Source organism: Lactuca serriola, chromosome 3 (assembly GCF_051521515.1).
Source record: "Lactuca serriola cultivar US96UC23 chromosome 3, Lser_US96UC23_V15, whole genome shotgun sequence".
NCBI lineage: Eukaryota > Viridiplantae > Streptophyta > Magnoliopsida > Asterales > Asteraceae > Lactuca > Lactuca serriola.
In genome coordinates, this window is record NC_136410.1 from 268,853,156 (window position 1) to 268,876,123 (window position 22,968).

Consider the following 22,968-nt stretch of genomic DNA (forward strand, 5'->3'; position numbering starts at 1 on the left):
TTACTTAAAATGACATGGTTACACTAAAATCACCAACAAAACAATCATCCATTGTGGTATTATAAACTCTAACATCTTTCAAATGTTGTTACACTGTATATAAGAGCACATCACGATACAGTTCTTCTATTGTGCATGAACAACTTCTTCCTTCTCGACACGCTTTTTCAAAGAGGTTGATTACATGCTTTATTTTGTAGAAATTTTTTCCCACTTTCCCCTTCCTTCTCTCAGTCTATAAACCCTAATCCCTCCGCTACCAGACTACCGCACACGCAATGAACCTCCACCACCTTTCGTCTTCATCCTTCTCTATTAACATCGCTCAACCGCCACAACTCTCTCTCTCTCTCTCTCTCTCTATATATATATATATATATATATATATATATATATACTCCCTCCATCCCAAATTGATAGTTCACTTTTGATTTTTGAAGTCTTTTTTTCTTTAACTTTGACCTTAAATAATTTTATTTGTGTTATATATTACTTAATAAAACTTATAACAATGAAAAAACAATTAAAATACAATCCATTCATATAATTTGCATCAACTATTATCTAACAAAATCAAAAATATTTAAGGTCAAAATTGAAGAAAAAAGACTTCAAAAGTCAAAAGTGGACTATCAATTTAAGACGGAGGTAGTATATATATATATATATATATATATATATATATATATATATATATATATATATATATATATATATATATATATATATATATATATAATCACACTGCTGCTACACACACCTACCACCATAAGCTTCTATTTTCTTAAAATCCATCTTCGCACCCCCAAATATGGTTCCCCGTGGAAAAGGTGTATATTGTTTTTCTATTTTTCTTGCATGAAGTTTATTAGACCTGTTTCTTTCTTCTTGATTTGGTTCATTGAAAATAAAATTATTAATTTACAGGTTTGTTTTCATCAATGTGGGGATGAGAAGCAATAAATGGAATCAATATTCAAATAGGTTTGTTTTCTTCTTAAGTTGGTTTAGAAAAATGGAGAGTAAATGGGAAGATAAGGAACACCATATTGTCGATTTTTATTTTCGTAAGGGGATCACTAAATCTCTTTTATTTCTCTCTATTTCTCTCTAGAAAAAGGATATAAACTGCTTTTTGTTGGGTCTTAGAAGAGGCCCAAATAGTTCCCTCGGTAGCCACTCCAATCCTCTGCAGAGCAACAAATTTGTTATGAATGTTGATGCCCAAATTGCGCTTTGATTATCATTATCGTTATTTTGTTTATTCATTCTATATGAATTTTCTGTTTGAATTGTCATCTTTTAAAGAACTTTATCTTATCAAGTTGAATTGTCTGTATGTGTCAGTTCATTTTATTACTTATTTAAGGTTTCTATAATCATTAATGCAATTATTTCTTTCAGGTACACCTTTGTACATGACTCCAAAATTAGTAAGAGAACCCTACAACCATACTGCTGATATGTGGTCTCTTGGGGTTATTTTGTAAGTTTTTGTAAGGGTAAATGGTGTTTAAAAAGATTTGAGAAAATAAATGTATGCTTACAAAAATAGTAGGAAAAAATTAAATGCGTACATGAAGGCCCATTACCATGACTTTCTCTATTAATTCAATCTTTACAGATTAAGTTCTCTCCCGTTACGTCCATTAAATAAAAGAACAAATATCAAAGAAAAGGAATGTGCTTTGTTCTTTTACCAATATCGGCAATATACTCTATTTTTTTTTACCTAAAATAACAATACACCTACATTCATTTACCAAATATAGTAACATACTTGCACTTTTTTTTTTTTACTATAATATGAAAATAATAGTAATGTATTTACATTTTCCTTGCACATAATAATAACATATTTACATTATAATTGAAACGTTAACTAATTGTTGATTATCGGTTTAAAAAGCTAAAATGAGTTACTTTTGTGTATCACATTAATAGATTGTTTGTTTCTAAATCTAATGGTCACAAATGCAACATACAACAATGGTTTAAATATTTTTTCAAAAGGGAAGGAGAAATGGCATATATGCAAGCAAGGATGTTCAACATTCCATTTCGTAGGTGACTATAATCAATCTAAGCTCTCCCATAAATTGCAAACTCGGAAAGAAAATGTGGAGAAAATGAAATTAGAATTCAGGAAAGTGGAGGGGAAAGGATAAATGGTTTACTTCAGTTTCATAAATATAGTGTTATTTATATAACAGTATATTTATAAATATAATGTTATTTTGATATATTACTCTTTAACCTTTAATTACATAAATTGCAATCTCTTTTTCATTTGTTATTACGTCTTTCTTTTAATACCCTTAAAGAAATTTGTGAGGGTAAAAAAGAAAATTGTACATAGATAACCCACGGGCATTTTATGGGTGTATCAATAAACTGATGTCATAATAATATAATTGTTGGTTTAAAAACGTACAGTTGGCAAGTTTTTCGGTTAGAAAGTGGGTCACGAGTTGAAGGGATTCCTTGGGTTTCAAAGCGGTATACTTCCATTTTAAAAATATTAAATGGTCGTTTGATTTAGTTACTAATTGGGCCCAAAGGGACACTGGGTCCAAAAAAATTCAATTTAGCATGTTTGATATTATGTTTAAACTTTGGGACTTGGTCTATTAAAAGTGAAGGATTCAATCCCCTCTTCCATAAAGCAGGATTCGGTCCAAGGTATGAACAAAACCTCATTTTCCCGTTTTGCCCACACACGACCCCACAGAAATGATCGAAGCTGTTCCCCTCCCCTGCGAGCAGGTGCATCTATGAGTTTTTTTTCTCGAAAATTGTTGTGTAAATGGGATCAAGTAGACGACGTTTATGTTCTACAATTGCGTCATTGAATCAATTTCGAATTTCATTGATTCGTCTAGTTTAATTTCTGATGTTGATCATTGGATCATCGATTTCTTCCTTACGATGTGATTATGCTAATGATTTGATTATCAAATAATCGTGTAAACTCTTGTTATAAATTATTACAAATGAATGAAAATATCTAAATTTGAATTGGGTTCGAAATTTTTTACTGTATTGTTTCAATTGTGTATGTGGTTCTTCCTTCAACATAAAGTGCACTATTTGGTTGTTATCTGACTTGCTGTTAATCATTTTTTCAATCGTTTTTTTTTCTTTATGTTCTACATATCGTGTGTATGGTGTGTATTTGTGTAACTTGATGACAGCTAAAGCATGTAGATAACTAATTTTAGTTGTGTTAAAATCTTGTCAAGTCTTGAAACATTAAAGGAAAATGTCATTACTAAGTAGCCAATTTTAATAATTTTTTTGTTGTTGAATCTTGTTAGAGTGATACTAATGTTAATATTCATGTTTATTGTAAAGATTATAATATTCATCAGTGATGACTCGACCTGTAATGATGTTGTCAACATTTTTTTTTTATGATAAAGGAATTATTAGATGTAAATGTCATAAATTAAATTGTAAATCAAAGGAATTATTATAAAAAGTGTTCTTTGAGGATATTATGGTCATTTTGCACAGTCAGTTGGATGCAAAATCAAACAAGTTTCGGTCAGAAGTTAACTCGATCGGAACTTCTAACCTAATCAGCTTTTAACTCAGTCAGCTCTAACTCAGTTAACAACTATCAAACCACCTCTTTTTATTTGTACAAGAAAATTACAGAATTGGCCCATGTTTCCTTACTTCTTCCATTAAATAGACATATTTATAGAAATAGTCATATTGTGTAATAAGTGGAATTGTAAAAATGACAGAAAAGGGCTCTATTTATAGTAAAACTATTGAAATGGCCCCTGTGTTTTAAAACTATGTTGATACTTCCTACTTAAGGTTTAAAAGTGTGATGCTATTTCTCATAAAAAAAAATATATTGGTTATTTTTGGACCCATCCATACCCTTCAAATCCATACCAACACCATAAGGGACATTGGAAAGACTAATTTTAAACAACCATAATGTCTAGCAAAAATCATGGAAATAAATAGCAACATAGAGTGTACTTTTTGTAAGTTGCATTGGTGAAAGCATACATTTGGAACTTTTTATGAACATTTGGACACCATTTTAAAGAAATAGAAATGTGTTTTTAAACATGAATTAATAAATTTTATGTTTTTCCTTTTGGAAAAAAAAATAGTAACATACTTTTAGAAGCCCCTATCATGTTTAAAAGTATGTTGTTATTTCTTGCTAAGTGTTTACAAATTAGTTTTAAAATTCTTACGATTTCTTACATTTATGTTCAAAAAGCACCTAAAGATGGATTGAAAAAGTTAAACGTGTCTTTTTCTAGAAAACTCGAACTTACAAAAACCCAAATATACAATATGAAACTTAAACTTGAAAAGAACATCGGATATCACAAAAATTATTGTTTAAACTCCCAAAACCTCATTAGTAATATTTATTTAAGATATTTTTACTATTTAGAACAAAATTAAATTTATCTCAAGTGCAAATGTCAATAATCAAATTTAGCTCACCCCTAAATTGGTATGAAAATCAAACATATTATCATTTAAGTCGAGCAAAGTTGGGAATGTGTACACAAGTTTTAGTTTACATTTAAATCATTTAAACATAAATCTTATTAACCCGAGTCTATTGAAGTGAAACAAACATGGGCAAAAGGTACAAAATTACAAAAAAAAATCATCAATTTACTTTTTACCAGTCATACCTGCAACCACCTGTAATATTCCATAAAAAAATGTGTAACAGTTAGTGGCTAAATCGATAAAATGATAAAAACATGGTAAAATTTTATGTATTTTGTTATTTTTAAAACCATGTAACCTAGAAAAAATGTTTTTTTTTAAATGGTAAAAGAAGTATGATTTAATAAATAGTTAAGTGGATGAATTAATAAAAAGATGAAAGTAGTTACATCGCTTAAAGCAGGTTGAGGAACTTGTTTGGATGATTCAAAGGAATCCAGCATAGGCCTCACGAATGCAGGAAGAAACAGACCTAAAATTCACAATTAATATTAGGTATATCAGAAGATACATTGATTGATTAATTAAGCTAAATAAAAGTTTTGATTATAAGATTCTTAATTCAAAATAGTTGTTTGAAAGGTTAAAATGGATAAACAAATACATTCAGACAATTCATTAAGCTCGTTTTTTTCACATAGCTTGAAGATTTCAACAATCAACATTCAACAGTTTGATGTTATTTTCTTTTTCATTTTCATGCTCATTCAGATGGATTTTAAGCATTCATCCCTGTTTAAAGTATTGTCAAGATAAATAATGAAGAGATCTATCCTTCTACCTAACCCCCTTCCCAGGATTCAAAATACTAGATCGCATAGAATAAAATAGTTCATATAAGGCAAAATGCAATATCGATTTGAACCGATGAGTTACAAGATGTTAGTATCGAAAGAATGATTCAGAAATGTAAAAGTAACCAAATTTCAGAATAAAAACGCAAATGATAAAAACATGTCACGAAAGTTCAAGTTGATAAAATGAAAACATCCGATGATTCCAACAACATAAAGATCTTAGACAATCATATACTACAGCTTGTGTTTGAAACTTTGAATTTGATTCGATCGGAAGAAAACTAGAGGAATTAGGGTTTATCAAAGAGAAAAGGGGGATTACCGAAGCCACCGATGAGGCAGGAGGCAGCAACTATAGGCTCTTGGACGATGAACATCTTGAGCTTCTCCATCACCGCCATTGCTCTTCGATCTTCTCGTTGTTTGCCTCGATGGTTGTTTTCAACAGTTAGGGTTGTAAGCTGAGCCGGCTTCAGTTTCGGATTGCGCTATTTTGACCATTTATTGACTTGAAATACGGATTTCATTTGAAATATTAGGGAAAATGACTTCAAAAATAAAAAAATAATAATAATAAGAGAAGTTCTAAAACTATATAAAATACCAACGAAATATACATGTGTTCAAATAAAATCTTTTGGTAACCGGTTACGTCAGGTAAATGGAAAAATGACTTAAAATGTAACGAAGTTTTCAAAATGTTTAAAAAATACCATTTTTTTTCTACAAAAATATCATTGAAATATATCATTTGTACATAGAATCCTAACAAAATATATATTTTAATACAAAATATATCATTGAACTTTTCCAAAATATTCAAAAAAAAATATCATTGTTGTTTTTTCAGCACCTTTCGCTAACTTCGTTGTAGAACATAGTCATCAAAGATTATTCATCATCGTACCAATTCACATCAATTGTGTACTCACTTTCATTCCCTCATCTGATCACTTTGTATCTAAATACAATAATAGAAAAACACATAACTAAGAATCCATCAATTAGGATGCAAGTCGCTCAAGCACTCCAATACATATGTTTTTCCCTTTGCTTTGACTACAAATAGTCATCAAATCAGCCACATCACGCTGAGTGTTCCTGACCATTCATCTATCATTAGTCCCGGAGAATTACAAGCAACTCATATTCTTTAAATCCATATTTAGGAATTCTCATGACATAACGTTTGTGTCTCTCGTATGTCGCAACACTAATGAATTACTGACCTTGATGTGTAATATGTGTATCTATATAACGTATATATGTTGTAGGTTTTAGGCATATAATGTGACCGGGAAGTAAGAATGTTTAACTAAGGTTATTACCCACTTATGTCTCATGTTATCACAAGAACGATCGAGTGAAGGAATGAAATAAATTGCACAACTGTTATGAACTGATATGACGGTGCATGATCTCCGGTGGCTGTGTTCTACATAATCCAACAACAACAAAGTTAACCAAAAGTGCGGTATTTATTGAATATTTTGAAAACTTCGTTACGCTTTTAAGTCATTTTTCCATTTAACTGGAGTATCTTGTTACCACAAGGTTTTAATTGAACATATATGTACTTTGCTGGTATTCTATGTACAAGCAGTATATTTTAATGCTATTTTTTGTATTTGAAAAACAATAATGTCATTTTTTGAACATTTTGGAAACCGGATAACGTGATGGTTACATACAATAGTCGGTTCAATGGTAATTTATGTACTAAAAAAAGACAATGGTCTTTTTGTATATTTTTAATACTTCGTTATCTTTTTATGTCATTTTTTTCGAAATAATACGAGAAATCACTAAGAAAATGACAAAGAATGTTTACGTGATTTGTTTCATTGTTTGCTTAACTTAATAATTATATTTTGATAAAAAAGATTGTTGGTTTACGTGATAACAAAAGAATGTTTCTTTTTTTTTTTAACTAATAGAAATCATCTCATTGTATCGAAAAACTCATGCAATTTGTATATAAAACATATTTGGTTTTAGATGTCACATAAGCATGACAACCAACTCAAGTTGTGGTAACCATGGTCAATTTAATCCAAATTTTAGAGGCTTATCTACATGTTTTGATCTTTCATAGTTAAATATATATTTTTCAAAATACTTTGAATGTCAACTATATCAATATTTCTAATTTAATTTATAGATTCTTCAAAATATATCTTGAAATTCTTGTGAATGCAACAAGATTTTGCAAATGAACTAAATTGTTGATCCCGTATTTTGAATATCACATAGTGTATTTGGAATTGGATAGATTAAACAAGTTTAAATTCGGAAAGAACAAAGAAACTTAGACATACCTTACTTTATTTCTCTTCAAGAGATCTAAACACAATTTTCTTGGATCTAAACCATTATGCCCTTAAGACCGGAGGGAATGATGTTTGGCATTGCCGAGCGCCACCTCCTCAAAAAGTGTGAGAAGATGGAAGGAGAGATGTTCAGCAATAGAATGTCATGGAGGTTTCAACCATAACCACGATGTTTGTCGAGTCTATAGAGTCAATGCTCAAGCTACACCCAAGCCTAATAGTTACACTATATATTAAACTATATATAAACGTCAATAACAACCCATACGAATCAGATGATAACTTTACTACATATCCTTGAATTTGTTTTCTTGTCACTACCTCAATTTGAATACGACCAAAGCTCTTATTATATTATATCTCCATTTTAGCTTAGACTTATGTAGTTTCAAGTTTTATTGCCTCAAAAAAAAAACGTTGGCATGTACAAAGTTTGTAATCGTTACCGAATCACATATATGAAGATTGAAATTTAACATAAATTTAATGAAATCAATTTATTAACCCAAAGAGTGCTAACTTGTTGGATGTTACATATGTTATTCTTATATAATTTTAACTATTTAAATTTAAAATATGAAAATATATTTTCTATAAATTATAACAACATTTTCTTACGTACAAACAAATATTTAAAATAACCGTCATCTATAATCTTAATGATAATTTATTCATTTTGATAGAAACCAGTATTTAAGTCACACTGTGCGTTGCGACAAAAAGCTCGTTTGCAAATAATAAAAATGAAAAATATAAAAAAATTATGTAAGGAGCCAAAATGTGACTTTGATGTGTGGATAACTCATTTGCAATTCTTATATAAAATATGATTTACAAATGTCAACAATCTATATATAGCACAGAGACGATTAGAACATATAAATTAGACCACAAAAATATCAAAATAAAAGTTTCGATGTAAACAATTATATATGAAGGAGGCAGACAAACAGAAGTAAAGTTTGAAAGACATCTTAACAAAGTTAATAAAAACGAAAACTATAAAAGAAATTATCTAAGGACAGAAACGTAACTTTAATGTGTGGAATAACTTCTTTGCAATATGTATATAAAATGTAATTTACAAATATCAACAATCTACATATCATGATGACCATTATACCGTATCAAAATAGAGTTTCGATTCAAAAGATTATGTATGGAATAGAGAAGATAGAAATAAGACTTAAAATGTATATTAAGAAATTAATAAAAAAGAAGAATATAAAAAGAAATGATATAAGGAACCAAAAACATATTTTAAAATATAGTAAAAGACCCAATCATAAATTATGAAATACAAACAATTTAATTTTAAAATTATAAAAAATAAAAACTATTAAATTAAAATTTCTTGAAGGAAAAAAAAATATAAATATGAAAATTTGTTATAGAAACAAAATCTATATTACTAAGTAAAAAGTTATTTTACAACTTGTTTTACATGATATCAAAATAGCAATAAGATCTGAATTTAAGCGTTTATGTTTTGAAGATGACAAAATGTAGAAAAGCAAAAACCATTTATGTACTAACATTCAAAAAAATTCTTATATTTTGTTTATATGTAGAAAAAAATCTAATTTTTTAGTTATTTTTCCCATTAGCCTAAATATCCAAAGAAAAAGTTAAGAAATTATTGGGTTTTTTTTGTGATGTGACATTTATATTTTTTTCGTTTATAATTTAACATAAAAATAAAAATAAATGATGTTGCCCCTTGTCTAAGGTAAAACATGAGAAATAAACAATTTACTCAACGGCCATTTATCTAAACAAAAATAAGTAATGTTTTTTTTTCCACGTCAATCTAAAAACAAACAAAATAAATGTCATGATATAAAACAATTAGTAACTTCTTAAAAAAATGAATATTTGGATTAATCTGAAAAATAAATGAAAATATAAATGTTTTTTGTATATAAATAAAATGTAAAAGTTTTTCCGATTAAGGATAGATAAATGGTTGAGTTTTTCTGCATTTTGTCTTATGAAAATAGAAATTGAAAAATAAATAGTAAATGAGAAATTAAATATCCTCCTACTTAGGACATCCATAATGCATTGAACTCTATAGAGTTCAATAGGGTGTCACATCATCATTCATTATTCAATACAACTTTATTTATTTTTATCCTACAATACATTAAACTCTACAAGTTCAATAAAACATATTAAAAAAAATATTTATTTATAGATTTAAAGACTTTTCTTTTTCCCATTGAAGAGTTCAATGACCATTAAACTCTAAATTCATTGAATGTCAAGGTGACATTTTACAATGGTTGAGTTGTATCTATTGAATGACAAAGTAGACATCATTCAACTATTTCATTAAACTCCCTATTATGAATGCTCTTATTCTTTCTACTCATCTTCCTACCATGATGATATGTGTAATAAAAATTTATTTATTTTGTTAAATATGACAATTATTATAATGTTAAATGTGTAAGACGACGATAAAAAATAAAAAAGTATAAGAATATTTGGTTTTTGATATCAAATATCAATCTATTAGTTTTATAACATGGCTTTTATTTGGTGTTAAAAGAAGGACGATATATCAACTTTTTGTTCTCTCTTGAAAAGTCGATATTTATCTAGAATAAACGAGTCGGGTCGAAGGAGGCGAGAAAAGTCGTGGCATTATCGTTGTTGACTTGAAATGAAAACCCGCCAACCGAACCTTCTCTATCCGCTTCTTGTCCACACCATAATATTATAATATTATTAACAATAAATTCACAGCGTATCTTCCTAAAATCAAAAATCACTCTTTCTATCTCGAAGATCTGATTCAAATCAATTCCATCTTCTTAATCGTTGTTTGATCGTGATTCCTTTCAAATACATATAGTTTTGAGGGGGAAACCCCTGATCCGTTACAAAACAAGGGAATTTATTCGAGTTCTAGGGTTTTCTATCACCTGATAGATATGGCGCAGAATCAAGGTGGCGGTGGTGGTGGTGGTGGTTTCTTTTCGTCGATCGCTTCAAGTTTCTCCAGTTTTAAGAATCAAGTTAACGGGTGAATGATTCTGGACCTTTCTTCTTGTTTTGTCGTAGTAATTACCCTAAATTCACATCGATCCATCGCTGCTGTTTATTTTTGCTTCAAATATTGTTTTCAGTTTAATTTCTGCGATTTTGAGCGTGAGAATCGTGGGATTAGTTGTGCATGTTTGATTTAATACGAAGTTTTCGTTTATAAGATTGTTCGACGGCACTTGATTACGTTTTAGCTTCAATTAGCTTATCGATTTCGGCTATAATTTATATTTAACTCAATCAGTACTTACCAGAAGCTTTGGTTTGTTATATCAGGAGCTAAACTCTCCTTTGAAACTTATTAACTGAAGTGGTTATTGTTTGATAATAACAAAAAGTTTACATCCATCGGACTTAAGTTCCTTCAAAGATACATGATGATTTTGTGATCACGAGATCATGATTTGAAATCCTAAATCGACATGGATTTATCATTATTTTATAAACTGACATTTTCCCTCATTTCTCCCGCTTTAAATTCCTTACTTCATTCTTGCATCCCGAATAGAATCATTACCAAGTATCAAAATCATATCTAGTCTAGTAGTCTTTGGATTAGATTGTATTCCTACAGTGTTTATCTAGATTAACAACAAATGTCACATGTACTGAATTGTTTGGATCTGAATGTATTTGGCTATTTTCTTCTTTAGACTACTTGGTTATGAGGGGCTTGAAGTTATTAACCCTGAAGGAGGCACTGATGATGCTGAAGTTGAAGCACAAAGAGGCAGATGGAAGGGAGAGGTACACTTCAATTATTTCTCTTATCTATTTTTTTCTTCACAATCTCATCATTTTGCTCTGTTTTGGGTACTTTTTACACATAACATCCATGTTCTATTATCATCATTCATTTTTTTCTTTTGTGTTCTTACAGGAGCGTGATAGTTACTGGAGGTCAATGCAGAAGTATGTAGGTGCTGATATCACATCAATGGTGACTCTACCTGTTCTCATTTTTGAACCCATGACCATGTTACAGAAAATGGCAGAGGTATTTCTATTTCCCAACACCAATATGTTTCTATATCTTCTTCTTCTTCTATAATTGTTCATAGTAAATTAGTAATGAGTAAAGAGACTTTTATCGTTTTTGTAGTTGATGGAATATGCCCATCTTTTAGAACAAGCAGATAATTGTGAGGATCCATACATGCGATTAGTATATACAGGTAAGAAATTAAGAATCATTACCCTTTATTCCTTACACACATAGACACACACTACACTAATACACTCCTCTTTCTTTATAAAGTTTCAAAAACATGAAATTTTTTTTTTCTATTACAGCATCGTGGTTTATATCAGTATATTATGCTCTACAACGAACCTGGAAGCCTTTCAATCCAATTCTTGGTGAAACATATGAAATGGTTAATCATTGTGGCATTACATTCATTGCAGAACAGGTAAAAAAAAAAAAAAAAAAACTTTAAAGATCTTTCATACTTTTTTAAAGAAAAAATTAGTTTTATATTAATTTGATAATACTTTAATGTAAAAATTAGGTGAGTCATCACCCTCCAATAAGTGCTGCACATGCTGAAAATGAGCATTTTGTATATGATATAACTTCAAAGGTCAAGACCAAGTTTCTTGGTAACTCTGTTGATGTCTATCCTCTTGGAAGGTAATTAACTAACTCTACCCTGTTTTTTTTTTTTTTTTTAATTATAAAAAATATTGATGATATTTTGTTGTAGAACTCGTTTGAAGCTAAAGAAAGATGGAGTAATTCTAGAATTAGTACCCCCTCCCACAAAAGTCAACAATTTAATATTTGGAAGAACATGGATTGATTCCCCTGGGGAGATGGTTTTGACCAATTTGACCTCAGGAGATAAAGTTGTTCTCTATTTTCAACCTTGTGGTTGGTTTGGGTGCGTGATAAACTTTTTTTAAAAAGTTTTTTTTTTTTTTTTGTTTTTTTTACATTGTATATAAAATTGCTTCTTTTTTTTTTTTAATTTGTGTGCAGTGCTGGACGATATGAAGTGGATGGATATGTATACAATTCAGAAGAAGAACCAAAAATATTAATGACAGGAAAATGGAATGAATCCATGAGTTATCAGCCTTGTGATTCTGAAGGGGAGCCTCTTCCAAACACTGAACTCACACAGGTGGGTTTGAATATTTTAGATTCATATATTTTAATTTTTATTGGTAGATATATAAAAATAATAATAATATAATAATAATAAAAATAATGTTTTAAAGGTATGGAAAGTTGCTGAGGCTCCAGCAGATGATAAATTTCAGTACACACATTTTGCACATAAAGTAAACAGTTTCAATACAGCACCAAAGAAGCTATTAGCATCGGATTCCCGCTTACGACCTGACAGATATGCCCTTGAGATGGGTGACATGTCAAAAGCCGGTTCGGAAAAAAGCATGTAAGTGCAAAAAGACGTAAATGCCCTCTGTCAAAAAGTATGAAGCTAATTTTTTTTTTTTTTGTTTTGTTTTGGGAAAGTCTGGAAGAGAAACAGAGGGCTGAAAAGAGAATAAGAGAAACAAAGGGGAAAGAATTTGTGCCAAAATGGTTTGACATGACGGACCAAATTGCCCCTACACCGTGGGGGGATTTGGAGATTTATGAATACAATGGGAGATACTCCAAACACAGAGCTGAAGCTGATAAGTCAAGTAGTGTTCAAGATGTTACAATTGCAAATACAGAGTTCAACCCTTGGCAGTTTGGAAATGTTGCTGAATCTGATTGACTCATCATAACTTTCTCTCTCTTTAATTTTGACATAAAAATGTTTCTTTTTTTTTTTCAAGTAGTAGATTTGTTTTGGGTGTTTTGTTTGATCATCATACGTACACACTCCCTCCCTCTCCCTCTCTCTATATATGTATGTAAGTTGTTGAAAGTTTTGGTGGTTTTGTGACTTTGGTAAGATTGTAATTTGGTGTGATTGTATTTGTATTAAATGGTTGTGTCACAAGTAGTAGATAAAAGAAGTTGTTAGTAGTTATATGAAACTTTTGCTATATATTTAATCCTTATAAAGGGTAATCTTAATTCAACTCAAATCAGATGTTGAGATATGTTTCAAATGGGGATGATATCAGTCATATTATACCTGTCCTTGAAAATCCACATGATTTAGTGCATGCTTAGATAGTTGAGCATTCAAATGACCTTAATGGTAGGTAGAACAACATGGTTTTTTGAGAGATTTTCTTACGAGGTTTTGTTATAGCATATATATAACTGCTGATGAAAATAGACACCGAAATGAATTAGGTTATCTACTCCATGGACAATACTATAAACAATCTGTACCGAGTTGGAATTGCTGTAATTCCAAAGTTAAAGGTTGTGTGTGTTGGGTATGTTGTGATATTTATAAATAACATTTTGTAAACAAATGTGTACTTGATACTTCCCTTAAATATAAATATAATCTTTAATTCTACTTCCCAATTTATTAATTTATTATTGTTATTATGTATATAATCTCTATTTTACACCTTTCCCCGTCAAATATGTGGGTCCCTTTTAGCAAAAGACATACTAGGAACATTGAGCCCTTCAAACTACAAATTGGATTTTGAGTTGTTTGAACTTTGAAGCATACAAATCTGCAAATCGGCTCTAAAATCTAAGGATTTGTTGAAAGAGCTCAAGTGCTTGTTCTTGACATCTCGTTTTTAAATAACCAAAATCTAATTTGTGGTGACAGCTCTTAAAACAGCAAATAAACATCCCACCTCCTTGTAATTGAGTTGCAAGTTGTTTGTATGATGGATGTTTGGTCAAAAGAAAAAGGAAATCTCCAATAAAGTCCTAATATTTTAGGTCGGTTTACGGTTTAATTTCAAATTAAATTTTGTTTACAAAAAAGGACAGAATATCAGCTAAAACTTCGGAATAACCCTCAGTGGCTGGTTTCGCAGATTAAGCCGGTTTTCCGGCTTTTTTTGTTAATTCATCACAATATTGGACTTTTTCGTTAATTCGGCTAAAACTTTGGAATAACCCTTCTATCAATATATTAAAAATGGTTTGCTTTTTCAATGAACATATTTTTTTCATTTCTTTTTATACAACGTTATATATTCAGTTTAAAGTCACGAAATTTAGAAAAAGTATTTACACAATGCAAAAAACAAACAAACTTCATAACCTTTCTCGTTAATACTCATTTTCTTCTTCATTCTATTGGTTGTTTAAAACATTAATCCATTTGCTCTTTTTCTCCCTCTGTTTATTTTTATTCATTGCAGAATTAGGAAAGATGCGATAAATGATACATACACACACCCCTCAGATAGACCTTTGTAGTTATTTTTTATGTGCGCACACATGCATCAAAGTTTTGATCTGGAACATATGTATGCATGTGTGAAATGAAGGTATCAAAGTTCAAGTGAATCTGTGTTTTGTGGTCTAGCCAAGGCAAGACTAGTTGCTACCAAGATGTTGCTAATGTCCTTGGAAAATTGAGGTAAAAGTTCAACATTAGCATGTTGAAGTACATGATTCAATAGAAAATGACTATTAACAAGAAAGCTTATCTCATCGATTTAAGTATACCCGATTAATATTATTATATATGTTTTGTGGTTATCCCAGTTGGACCAATGTTGAAATTTAAAGAAAATATACACTAATTTTGTATGAATTTCATTTTGCAATCTTGAGCACTCCATCTTCCAATAAAGCTTTTCGTATAAATTTATGAAGTTTGTTGGTTTTTTTCATTATATAGATACTTTTTGTAAATTTCATGACTTAAAAACCTGAATATATATATATATATATATATATATATATATATATATATATATATATAGAGAGAGAGAGAGAGAGAGAGAGAGAAAGAAAAGTTCAATAGAGAACCATAATTATTGGTTCTTCAAGGAACCAAATCTTTTTTTTCAATTTCTAGAGCTTATTCTTTATCGAAAAAAAAATCTAAAAATATCTAAATTCATATATTAACATTGTGAATGTGAAAAATATTTTTCGGATTCACCGTGTGAATCCGGATTCACGTTGTGAATTTTCAAAAATTCACATTGTGAATTTGACGTAAAAAAAAAATTCGAATTTTATATCATTGGAAAAAGGATAAAAAGTTATGAAATTCTGTATTTTTAGTTTTTTTTTTTTTGATAAAAAATAAGTTGTTGATTTTTTGGTTAATTATGGTTCTCTATTGAACCTCACCCTATATATATATATATATATATATATATATATATATATATATATATATATATATATATATATATATATATATATATATATAATGTTGTATAAAAAGAAATGAAAAAATACACTCATTGAAAATGTAACGACCCAATTTTATCAAGAAATTTTTTCATTTTTAATTACTCAAACAATCCCCATCACTCATAATTTCCAAACCATTTGTTTTCCAAATCATAATTATTACAATTTCAATGTACTTTTGAAAACATCAGATAGTCCCATCACACAAAAAGAGAGGTAGAGTGCACGTCACGTCATCACGACTTGTCTTTGCCCTTCGGCTCTGAAGTACCTGAAACAATCAACAACCTATAAGTGAAATGCTTAGTGAGTTTCCCAGAGCATACCACACATATACAAACCACATATCATATATCTTGTTAGCTATAAAAGCTACACATATATCACGTAAGCCATGCATACATGAAACCTGAGAAAGTGCCATGGGCTACCCCACATGGTCTTTGCCTAGGACTGTCATGGGCTCCCCCACATGGCCTTACATCCAATGCCATGGGCTACCCCACATGGTCTTCACCTAGGACTGTCATGGGCTACCCCACATGGTCTTACATCCAATGTCACGGGCTCCCCCCGGGGTCTTCATACATAACATGTCATCACATAACAGCACACAAAATATCTACCATATATGTCATAAACACATAATGGGTCGTCCTTGGTGCCTTAGACCCATGGGTATGGTGAGAAGACTCACCCGTCACGAATGTTGAACTGACACGTTGCGACCAAATATACCCCACGGGCTGCTCCACGCAACTGCCTAAAAAGTGTCATATAATATCCACTCATTTCCCCAAAGTCCATCCGGGTCAACTACAGTCAAGGTCAAGTCAACGGTCCATGTTGACCCTAACTCGCCGAGTACAACTAGTGACTCGCCGAGTTTCCCAGAATATCATCTACTCGCCGAGTCATCGAGGCGACTCGTCGAGTTCATACAGTCTTGATTGATAACCTAAGGTCACTCGTCGAGTTCCCTTGCTTGTCACTCGACACGTCTACGAATATCCATTCATTAGGAAATCCTACTCGACTCGTCAAGTTGTTCCTTCGACTCGCCGAGTTGTTCCTTCAACTCGCCGAGTTCTAGGCAACCTTCATCCGACTCGCCGAGTTGTTCATCCAACTCGCCGAGTTCATGGCAAAATTCATCGGGCTCGCCGAGCTGTTCATCTAACTCGCCGAGTCCATGTCTGCCTTCAAATGACTCGCCGAGTCACCCCCTGTGACTCGCCGAGTCCTTTCAGATCTCAAGCCATACATACCCTTTTTGAGCCATGCAAAGCTTCCAAACCACAGATCTAGGCTCCTGAGGCATGCTTTCCACGTAAAGTTGCAAACTTTACGTGCATGCAAGGCTTTAAGGCCCTAAAATAGCAAATCTAAGCTTGGAATGGAGTCAAACACTTGAGGGAAGGTACATGCTAGGCTCAACTGATAACTTTATGCATCCTAACTTCATATCTTGGCTTAAACACAAAAGCCCTTTCTTAGAATCCATGCACAAGAGGGTTTTGGGTGGAAATGAGCCAAGAAACAGCTTAATACCTTCAGGAAGTGCTCCACAGAAGTAGATCTAGAATCCCCACGAGCCCTTGCTTCTTCTAGCTTGATTCCTCAAGTGATTCCTTCACCAAATCCCTCCTTCAAGCTTCAAAATCAACAAGAACACACTCACACACGAATCAGGGTTTTAAGGAGGTATGGAGCTGTAAAGGAGAGGCCAAGGGAGGCTAATGACCCTTTAAATAGGGTGCAAGGCCATAGAATCTAGGGTTTCATCTGCCAGCATCTACTCGACGAGTAGAGCATTAAACCCCCTGCGTCCAAACCCGCTACTACTCGACGAGTTGGGGAGCCAACTCGCCGAGTAGGTCCTCCAAAATTCAAACCGAAATATCTTATCAATACCTGAGGATCAGGGTGTTACAGAAAAACAAACCATTTTTAATATAATGATAAAATGGTTATTCCGAAGTTTTAGCCGAATTAATGAAAAAATCCAAATATTTTGACGAATTAACAAAAAAAATCAAAATACTTGTTAAATCTGCGAAACCGGCCACAAATGGTTATTCCAAAGTTTTAGCCTGCATTTCGTCATTTTTTTATAAAAAAAACTTAAATTTAAGATTAAACCGTAAATTGACCTAAAATTGTGTGACTTTATAGGAGATTTCCCATTGTGTGGCTAGACAGAAAATTCAAGAAAATTCAAGTTGACTAGAAGACAGCGAAAACCAACAAAACCCATTAATACGAGTCAAATTAGTACTTTATGAACAATTTGTACAAGTTCAATATTGGCTAGTGGTTACCCAAGTCATTATCCCACTTAGACTAAAGGGTGTCATGCTCTTTTTATCAATTGTAAAAGGACCCCACATAGACATCAAGTAGACTTCTATAATTTTCATATTTTTTACCTACGAAGGGTGGTGTCGTACCTATGAGTTTTTTTTTTTTTTTTTTTTTTAATTTCATTTGAAAAAAAGATTAATTTTTTTTAAAACCATACTAAAATTTAAAATAACATAAATTAAAAATAAAACATGACGTTAAAATTTGAAAACCTACAAAGCATCGAATTTTCAGTTGAGTTTCAGATTATATTTTTCCCGAATCGATGCTTTCATAATTCTTGCCGCTTCTTGACCTTCGGGTCGAGATGCTTCACGTCTTGCATTAACAACATATACTCCGTGAGTCGGACGGTTTCAGTCATATACCTCTCCAAAGTTGAATTTAATTGGGCCATTATGTTTTGAATTTAATTGGGTCATTTGTGTCTATCATGTTTTCCAATCTGGCTGACCTTTCGATTCCGACTTTAATTGGGCCATTTGTGTCTATCATGTTTTCCAATCTGACTGACCTTTCGATTCCGACTGATGAATTTGAAGATGCCGCTTTCCCTTTTCTTTTTGCTCGAGCTTTTATTTTGTCCCTTTCTATTGGATGAGGAGGGGCGTATTTCTTCAATGTTGTCGTCATCATTGTTAACATTTTAGTTTGAAGCATTTTTGTTAGAAGAGTTTGGGTTGTTGAAAGAGACATTTTGAAAAAAAAAATTATATTGAGTATATATATATATATATATATATATATATATATATATATATATATTTGATTAAACCAAAAAAAAATGTCAAAATTAGCCATTGCCAACCATGGCAACTTTCACATGCTCAAGGTTCGAATTGTTATCATCAGTAAAGGTCTACCGGCTGTGAAATGCCCTTCACGACACGATGTTCACCGGCTGTGAAAGGGCACTACGTCGGACACCGCCGGTAAACCTTTTATGACACCGTTTAGCCTTAGTAAATCCAAAATCCATGATACTTTTGTAAATTTTCATAAAATGTGAAGACATACTAGGAACGAATATCAAACACAACTAAATACCAAACTAAACCTAAAAATTTGGTTTTAACATATGCATAAAAGAAACATCGACAGTTTTAGAAAGAATAGCAAAAATCACTGCTTTTTGAACATCCAACCACAAAACAAGATGAAATCATGCATATTTGAATTCTTGCAACAAAAAATTATCAAAAATCTGCTCCTAATCGAATAAGCTGAATCCCATATCATCATCACTCTCTTCCTTTGGTTCTTCCTGTATCATCATCATATCATTTACCAAAAAACCATGTTATATTGATATAATAAGCTAAACACAACTTGACGCAAATGATTGGATAAAATAATATATTTACTTACCTTCTTTTCCTCTGCGGCAGGAGCGGCAGCAGCTGCACCACCACCGCCGGCAGCAGGTGCAGAAACCGCCGGAGCAGCTCCACCACCACCACCGGCACCAACATTCAAGATCAAATCGTCAATGTTCTTCTTCTCTGCAAGCTTGGCGAACAAGCCTGCCCAGTAAGATTCGATGCTCACATTAGCAGCCTTCAAAAGAGTTGTGATCTTTTCAGCCTGCAAAAAAACATCCAATTCGTAGTTTTTAAAAAATGGTTGCAATATCATCAAGTTACATATTATGTTACAAATCTAATAATGATCATCAGATACAAAAAAAGTACTAAAAATCATAAATTTATTGATTAGAAAGGATAATCACCGTGATGGGGATGCCATCGTCGCTGAGAATCAGACATGCGTAAGTGCAAGCAAGCTCCGAGATCGACATTCTTCTCTGTAACGATAATACAGAGAAAAACTTCAAAATTTCAGATTTAATAGACTTTATAAATGCACAACGCTAACCAAAACACACACAGAGATATGAATCGAAATGATATTCATCAAATAGAAGAAAAGTGATCGGAAGCGAACCTTTGATGAAGCAGAAGCTCCTTTTTTTTGGGGGTGTTTGTGAGTGTAAAGAATTCGCCTGCTGCAACCTGCAAGTAGTCAATTGAAGAAGCCTAGGGTTTTTTCAGGTTTAAATTGGGAGTTAGCAAAAACCACACGAGTATGGGCTATTTTATCTGTAGGCCCAATAGTTACCTTCACTCCATATGATATAACAACTCAATTTAATCGATTTTCTTTTCAAATAATGTACTTTTTATCTTTTTTAAACAAAATAGTAACCATGTAACATATTTAGAACAATGAGTTGAACTCCAACCGATAAACGGAAACTTTGTATATATACGATAATAAAAAGACTGGGATAATGATTTGAGATGGTAAGGTACTTTGCCTTTGATTATATTTGGCAACTGAACTTTATTTCGTGTTTATTAACCCTTTAACCTGTTGAATTGTATTAATGTTCCCCTTATGACCGGTTTTAGTCAGTTTCAAAGGATTTATCGATCCTACGTGTATTTTTTTATCTTACGTGGCGAATGAGGTGGCTTGTAGGCCCTGATTTGTCGTCCCCCTCTTGTTAAACTTTACCACGAAGTCTCATTTGGTCCTTAAACTCGATTAGGGCACAAAATTCTCCATCGATTTGTCTCCTTCAATCGTACTGTAGAATGGCATCATCACCAAATCCCACTGATCATAACGTCATTGTAGTGGATTTCCACTATAATGGTCAGTTTGCACCCAAGCACTTAGTCTACTTTGATCCCGACAGAGCATCAGTGCGAGATGTTGACTTCAGTGCATTTAGGTATGAGCAGTTCATGGAATTCCTTCACAAACTCACCAAAACGACAAGAAAAGACATTTATTTCTGCCTTCCACAAGAGTCTTTAGGTTAGGGAATTCATACACTTGTGAACGAGGGTGATTACAAGGAATTTTTGGATTTGGCGTATGCTAATGACAAGAGAATGAATGTATATGTGGATCACCATAATGAACCTATCTTCGACTGGATTGAGGCTGAGGAAAGTGAGAGTGAAAATGAAGACCTAGATGAAGATGAGGATTTAGTTATTAAAGATTCATATATTGTTGATCATGAAGAAGATGATGCTACCTATCCATTTCCAGCAAACAAAACTGCACATGATAGATTTTTAAACATCCTTTTTGAACCTACAAAGAGTGAAGATCAAGATGATGAATACATGTCACCCTAGTACCATGTGTATGATGAGAGATAGTCATGGGATCAGATGAAACCAATGATAGGTATGCGATTTTCTAACCCTACTGAGCTTAAACATATGTTAAGCAACTATGTTGCTAATGGGTATGATCTATGGTTTGAAAAAATGACTCTAATATACTGTTAGTGAAATGTTGCAAAAGAATAAGTCACCATCTTGCCCCTTGGGCCTCCTAGATGGGTAAAGAAAAGACTTTTCAAATCAAATCTCAAGTGAGTGAGCATAATTGTTGTAGGGTGCTTAAGTTTGGGTCAATAGTAACTTACAGATGGATAGACAAACATTTTATGAGTCAAATTATAGAGAACCCAAAAATGAGTGCAAGGAAGATGAAAGCTAAAGTGTCAACAACATTCAACATAAATGTGAGTGTTGGGCAATGCAGAAATGCAAAGATATTTGCCTTACAAGAGATTGAAGGAAGTCTGATTAAACATTATGGGAGATTGTGGTCATATAGTAAGGAAATTATGAGGTCAAATCATGGGTCTACTGTAACAACGCAAATTTTCGAACAAATTTTTCATTTAAAATAAAGTGATTTTACTCAAACATTAGCATTTATTCCATGTTTCATATCAAATACATATATAAAATCCCCAAGATCTCAAATAGCAGCAGTGTGTATGCATCATGACGGCGCCTTCCCACGGTCCTCGCTAGTACCTGAAACACATACATAACAACTTGTAAGCATAAATGCTTAGTGAGTTCCCCAGTATACGACTTACACATATACGCCTTTCCAGGCCCTGACCTTCCGGTCCACAATACATTGCCTTCCGGCCCGTAACATAATCGCCTTCCGGCCCATAACATATTGCCTTCCGGCCCGTAACATATTGCCTTCCGGCCCATAACATTAACGACACATAATACATTTAATCTAGCACACATAGCACATATATCATACATCATACCTGACCTTTCTGTCACATAACATATCGCCTTCCGGCCCGTATAAACATACATATCATGCATAGCAACTACCTTTCTATTTATAGCATAAATAACACATATCATATTCGACCTTCCAGTCTCACAGTCAAACCCTTCCGGGTGTAGTATAGTGAGAAGACTCACCTCGTGGTAATGAAAACTATCAACTCTTGAAACCACTCGCACTCGATCCGCCGATCTGCAGACTCCCTATAATACCATATACCCTTATTAATACTCTTATCATCCAAGACAACTGACCCTAAGAAATTACATGCAGGTCAACTCTGGTCAGCGGTCAACTTGACCGGACTCTTCGAGTGCAAAGGCGACTCGACGAGTCTAGACGTCCTCCCCAACTTTCCCCGTTGTTCCTTTCTACTCGTCGAGTTTCCCCCTTGACTCGACGAGATCCACGTGGAAGAATCGCGGGGCCACCCCGACTCCACTCGCCGAGTCTGAAGAACAACTCGGCGAGTCCCAGTGAATCTTCAAGCTACTCGCCGAGTCTGAAGAACAACTCGGCGAGTCCCAGTAAATCTTCAAGCTAC

The 22,968-nt window shown here is 32.4% G+C and overlaps 3 protein-coding genes across 3 annotated transcripts; 1 reads left to right on the plus strand and 2 right to left on the minus strand.

The window, feature by feature from the left end:
• Positions 1 to 4,489: 4,489 nt before the first annotated feature.
• LOC145093986 (uncharacterized) lies at positions 4,490 to 5,788 on the minus strand. The gene is made up of 3 exons (XM_079032238.1): positions 5,617 to 5,788; positions 4,887 to 4,969; positions 4,490 to 4,689 (listed from the first exon to the last, which is right to left on the minus strand). Exons 1-3 carry the CDS (start codon positions 5,693 to 5,695, stop codon positions 4,660 to 4,662), a joined length of 192 nt encoding a protein of 63 aa, XP_078888364.1. The 5' UTR covers positions 5,696 to 5,788; the 3' UTR covers positions 4,490 to 4,659.
• Positions 5,789 to 10,431: 4,643 nt separating this feature from the next.
• Positions 10,432 to 13,621, plus strand: LOC145093988 (oxysterol-binding protein-related protein 3C-like). Its single transcript, XM_079032239.1, has 10 exons — positions 10,432 to 10,655; positions 11,329 to 11,422; positions 11,556 to 11,672; positions 11,778 to 11,850; positions 11,969 to 12,087; positions 12,187 to 12,308; positions 12,382 to 12,558; positions 12,657 to 12,801; positions 12,899 to 13,077; positions 13,158 to 13,621. The coding sequence occupies exons 1-10, from the start codon at positions 10,564 to 10,566 to the stop codon at positions 13,405 to 13,407; spliced, it is 1,368 nt and encodes a 455-aa protein (XP_078888365.1). The 5' UTR covers positions 10,432 to 10,563; the 3' UTR covers positions 13,408 to 13,621.
• Positions 13,622 to 19,348: 5,727 nt separating this feature from the next.
• Positions 19,349 to 20,396, minus strand: LOC145093989 (large ribosomal subunit protein P1-like). Its single transcript, XM_079032240.1, has 4 exons — positions 20,241 to 20,396; positions 20,026 to 20,100; positions 19,665 to 19,880; positions 19,349 to 19,560 (listed from the first exon to the last, which is right to left on the minus strand). The coding sequence occupies exons 2-4, from the start codon at positions 20,092 to 20,094 to the stop codon at positions 19,507 to 19,509; spliced, it is 339 nt and encodes a 112-aa protein (XP_078888366.1). The 5' UTR covers positions 20,095 to 20,100; positions 20,241 to 20,396; the 3' UTR covers positions 19,349 to 19,506.
• Between the last annotated feature and the right edge of the window lie 2,572 nt (positions 20,397 to 22,968).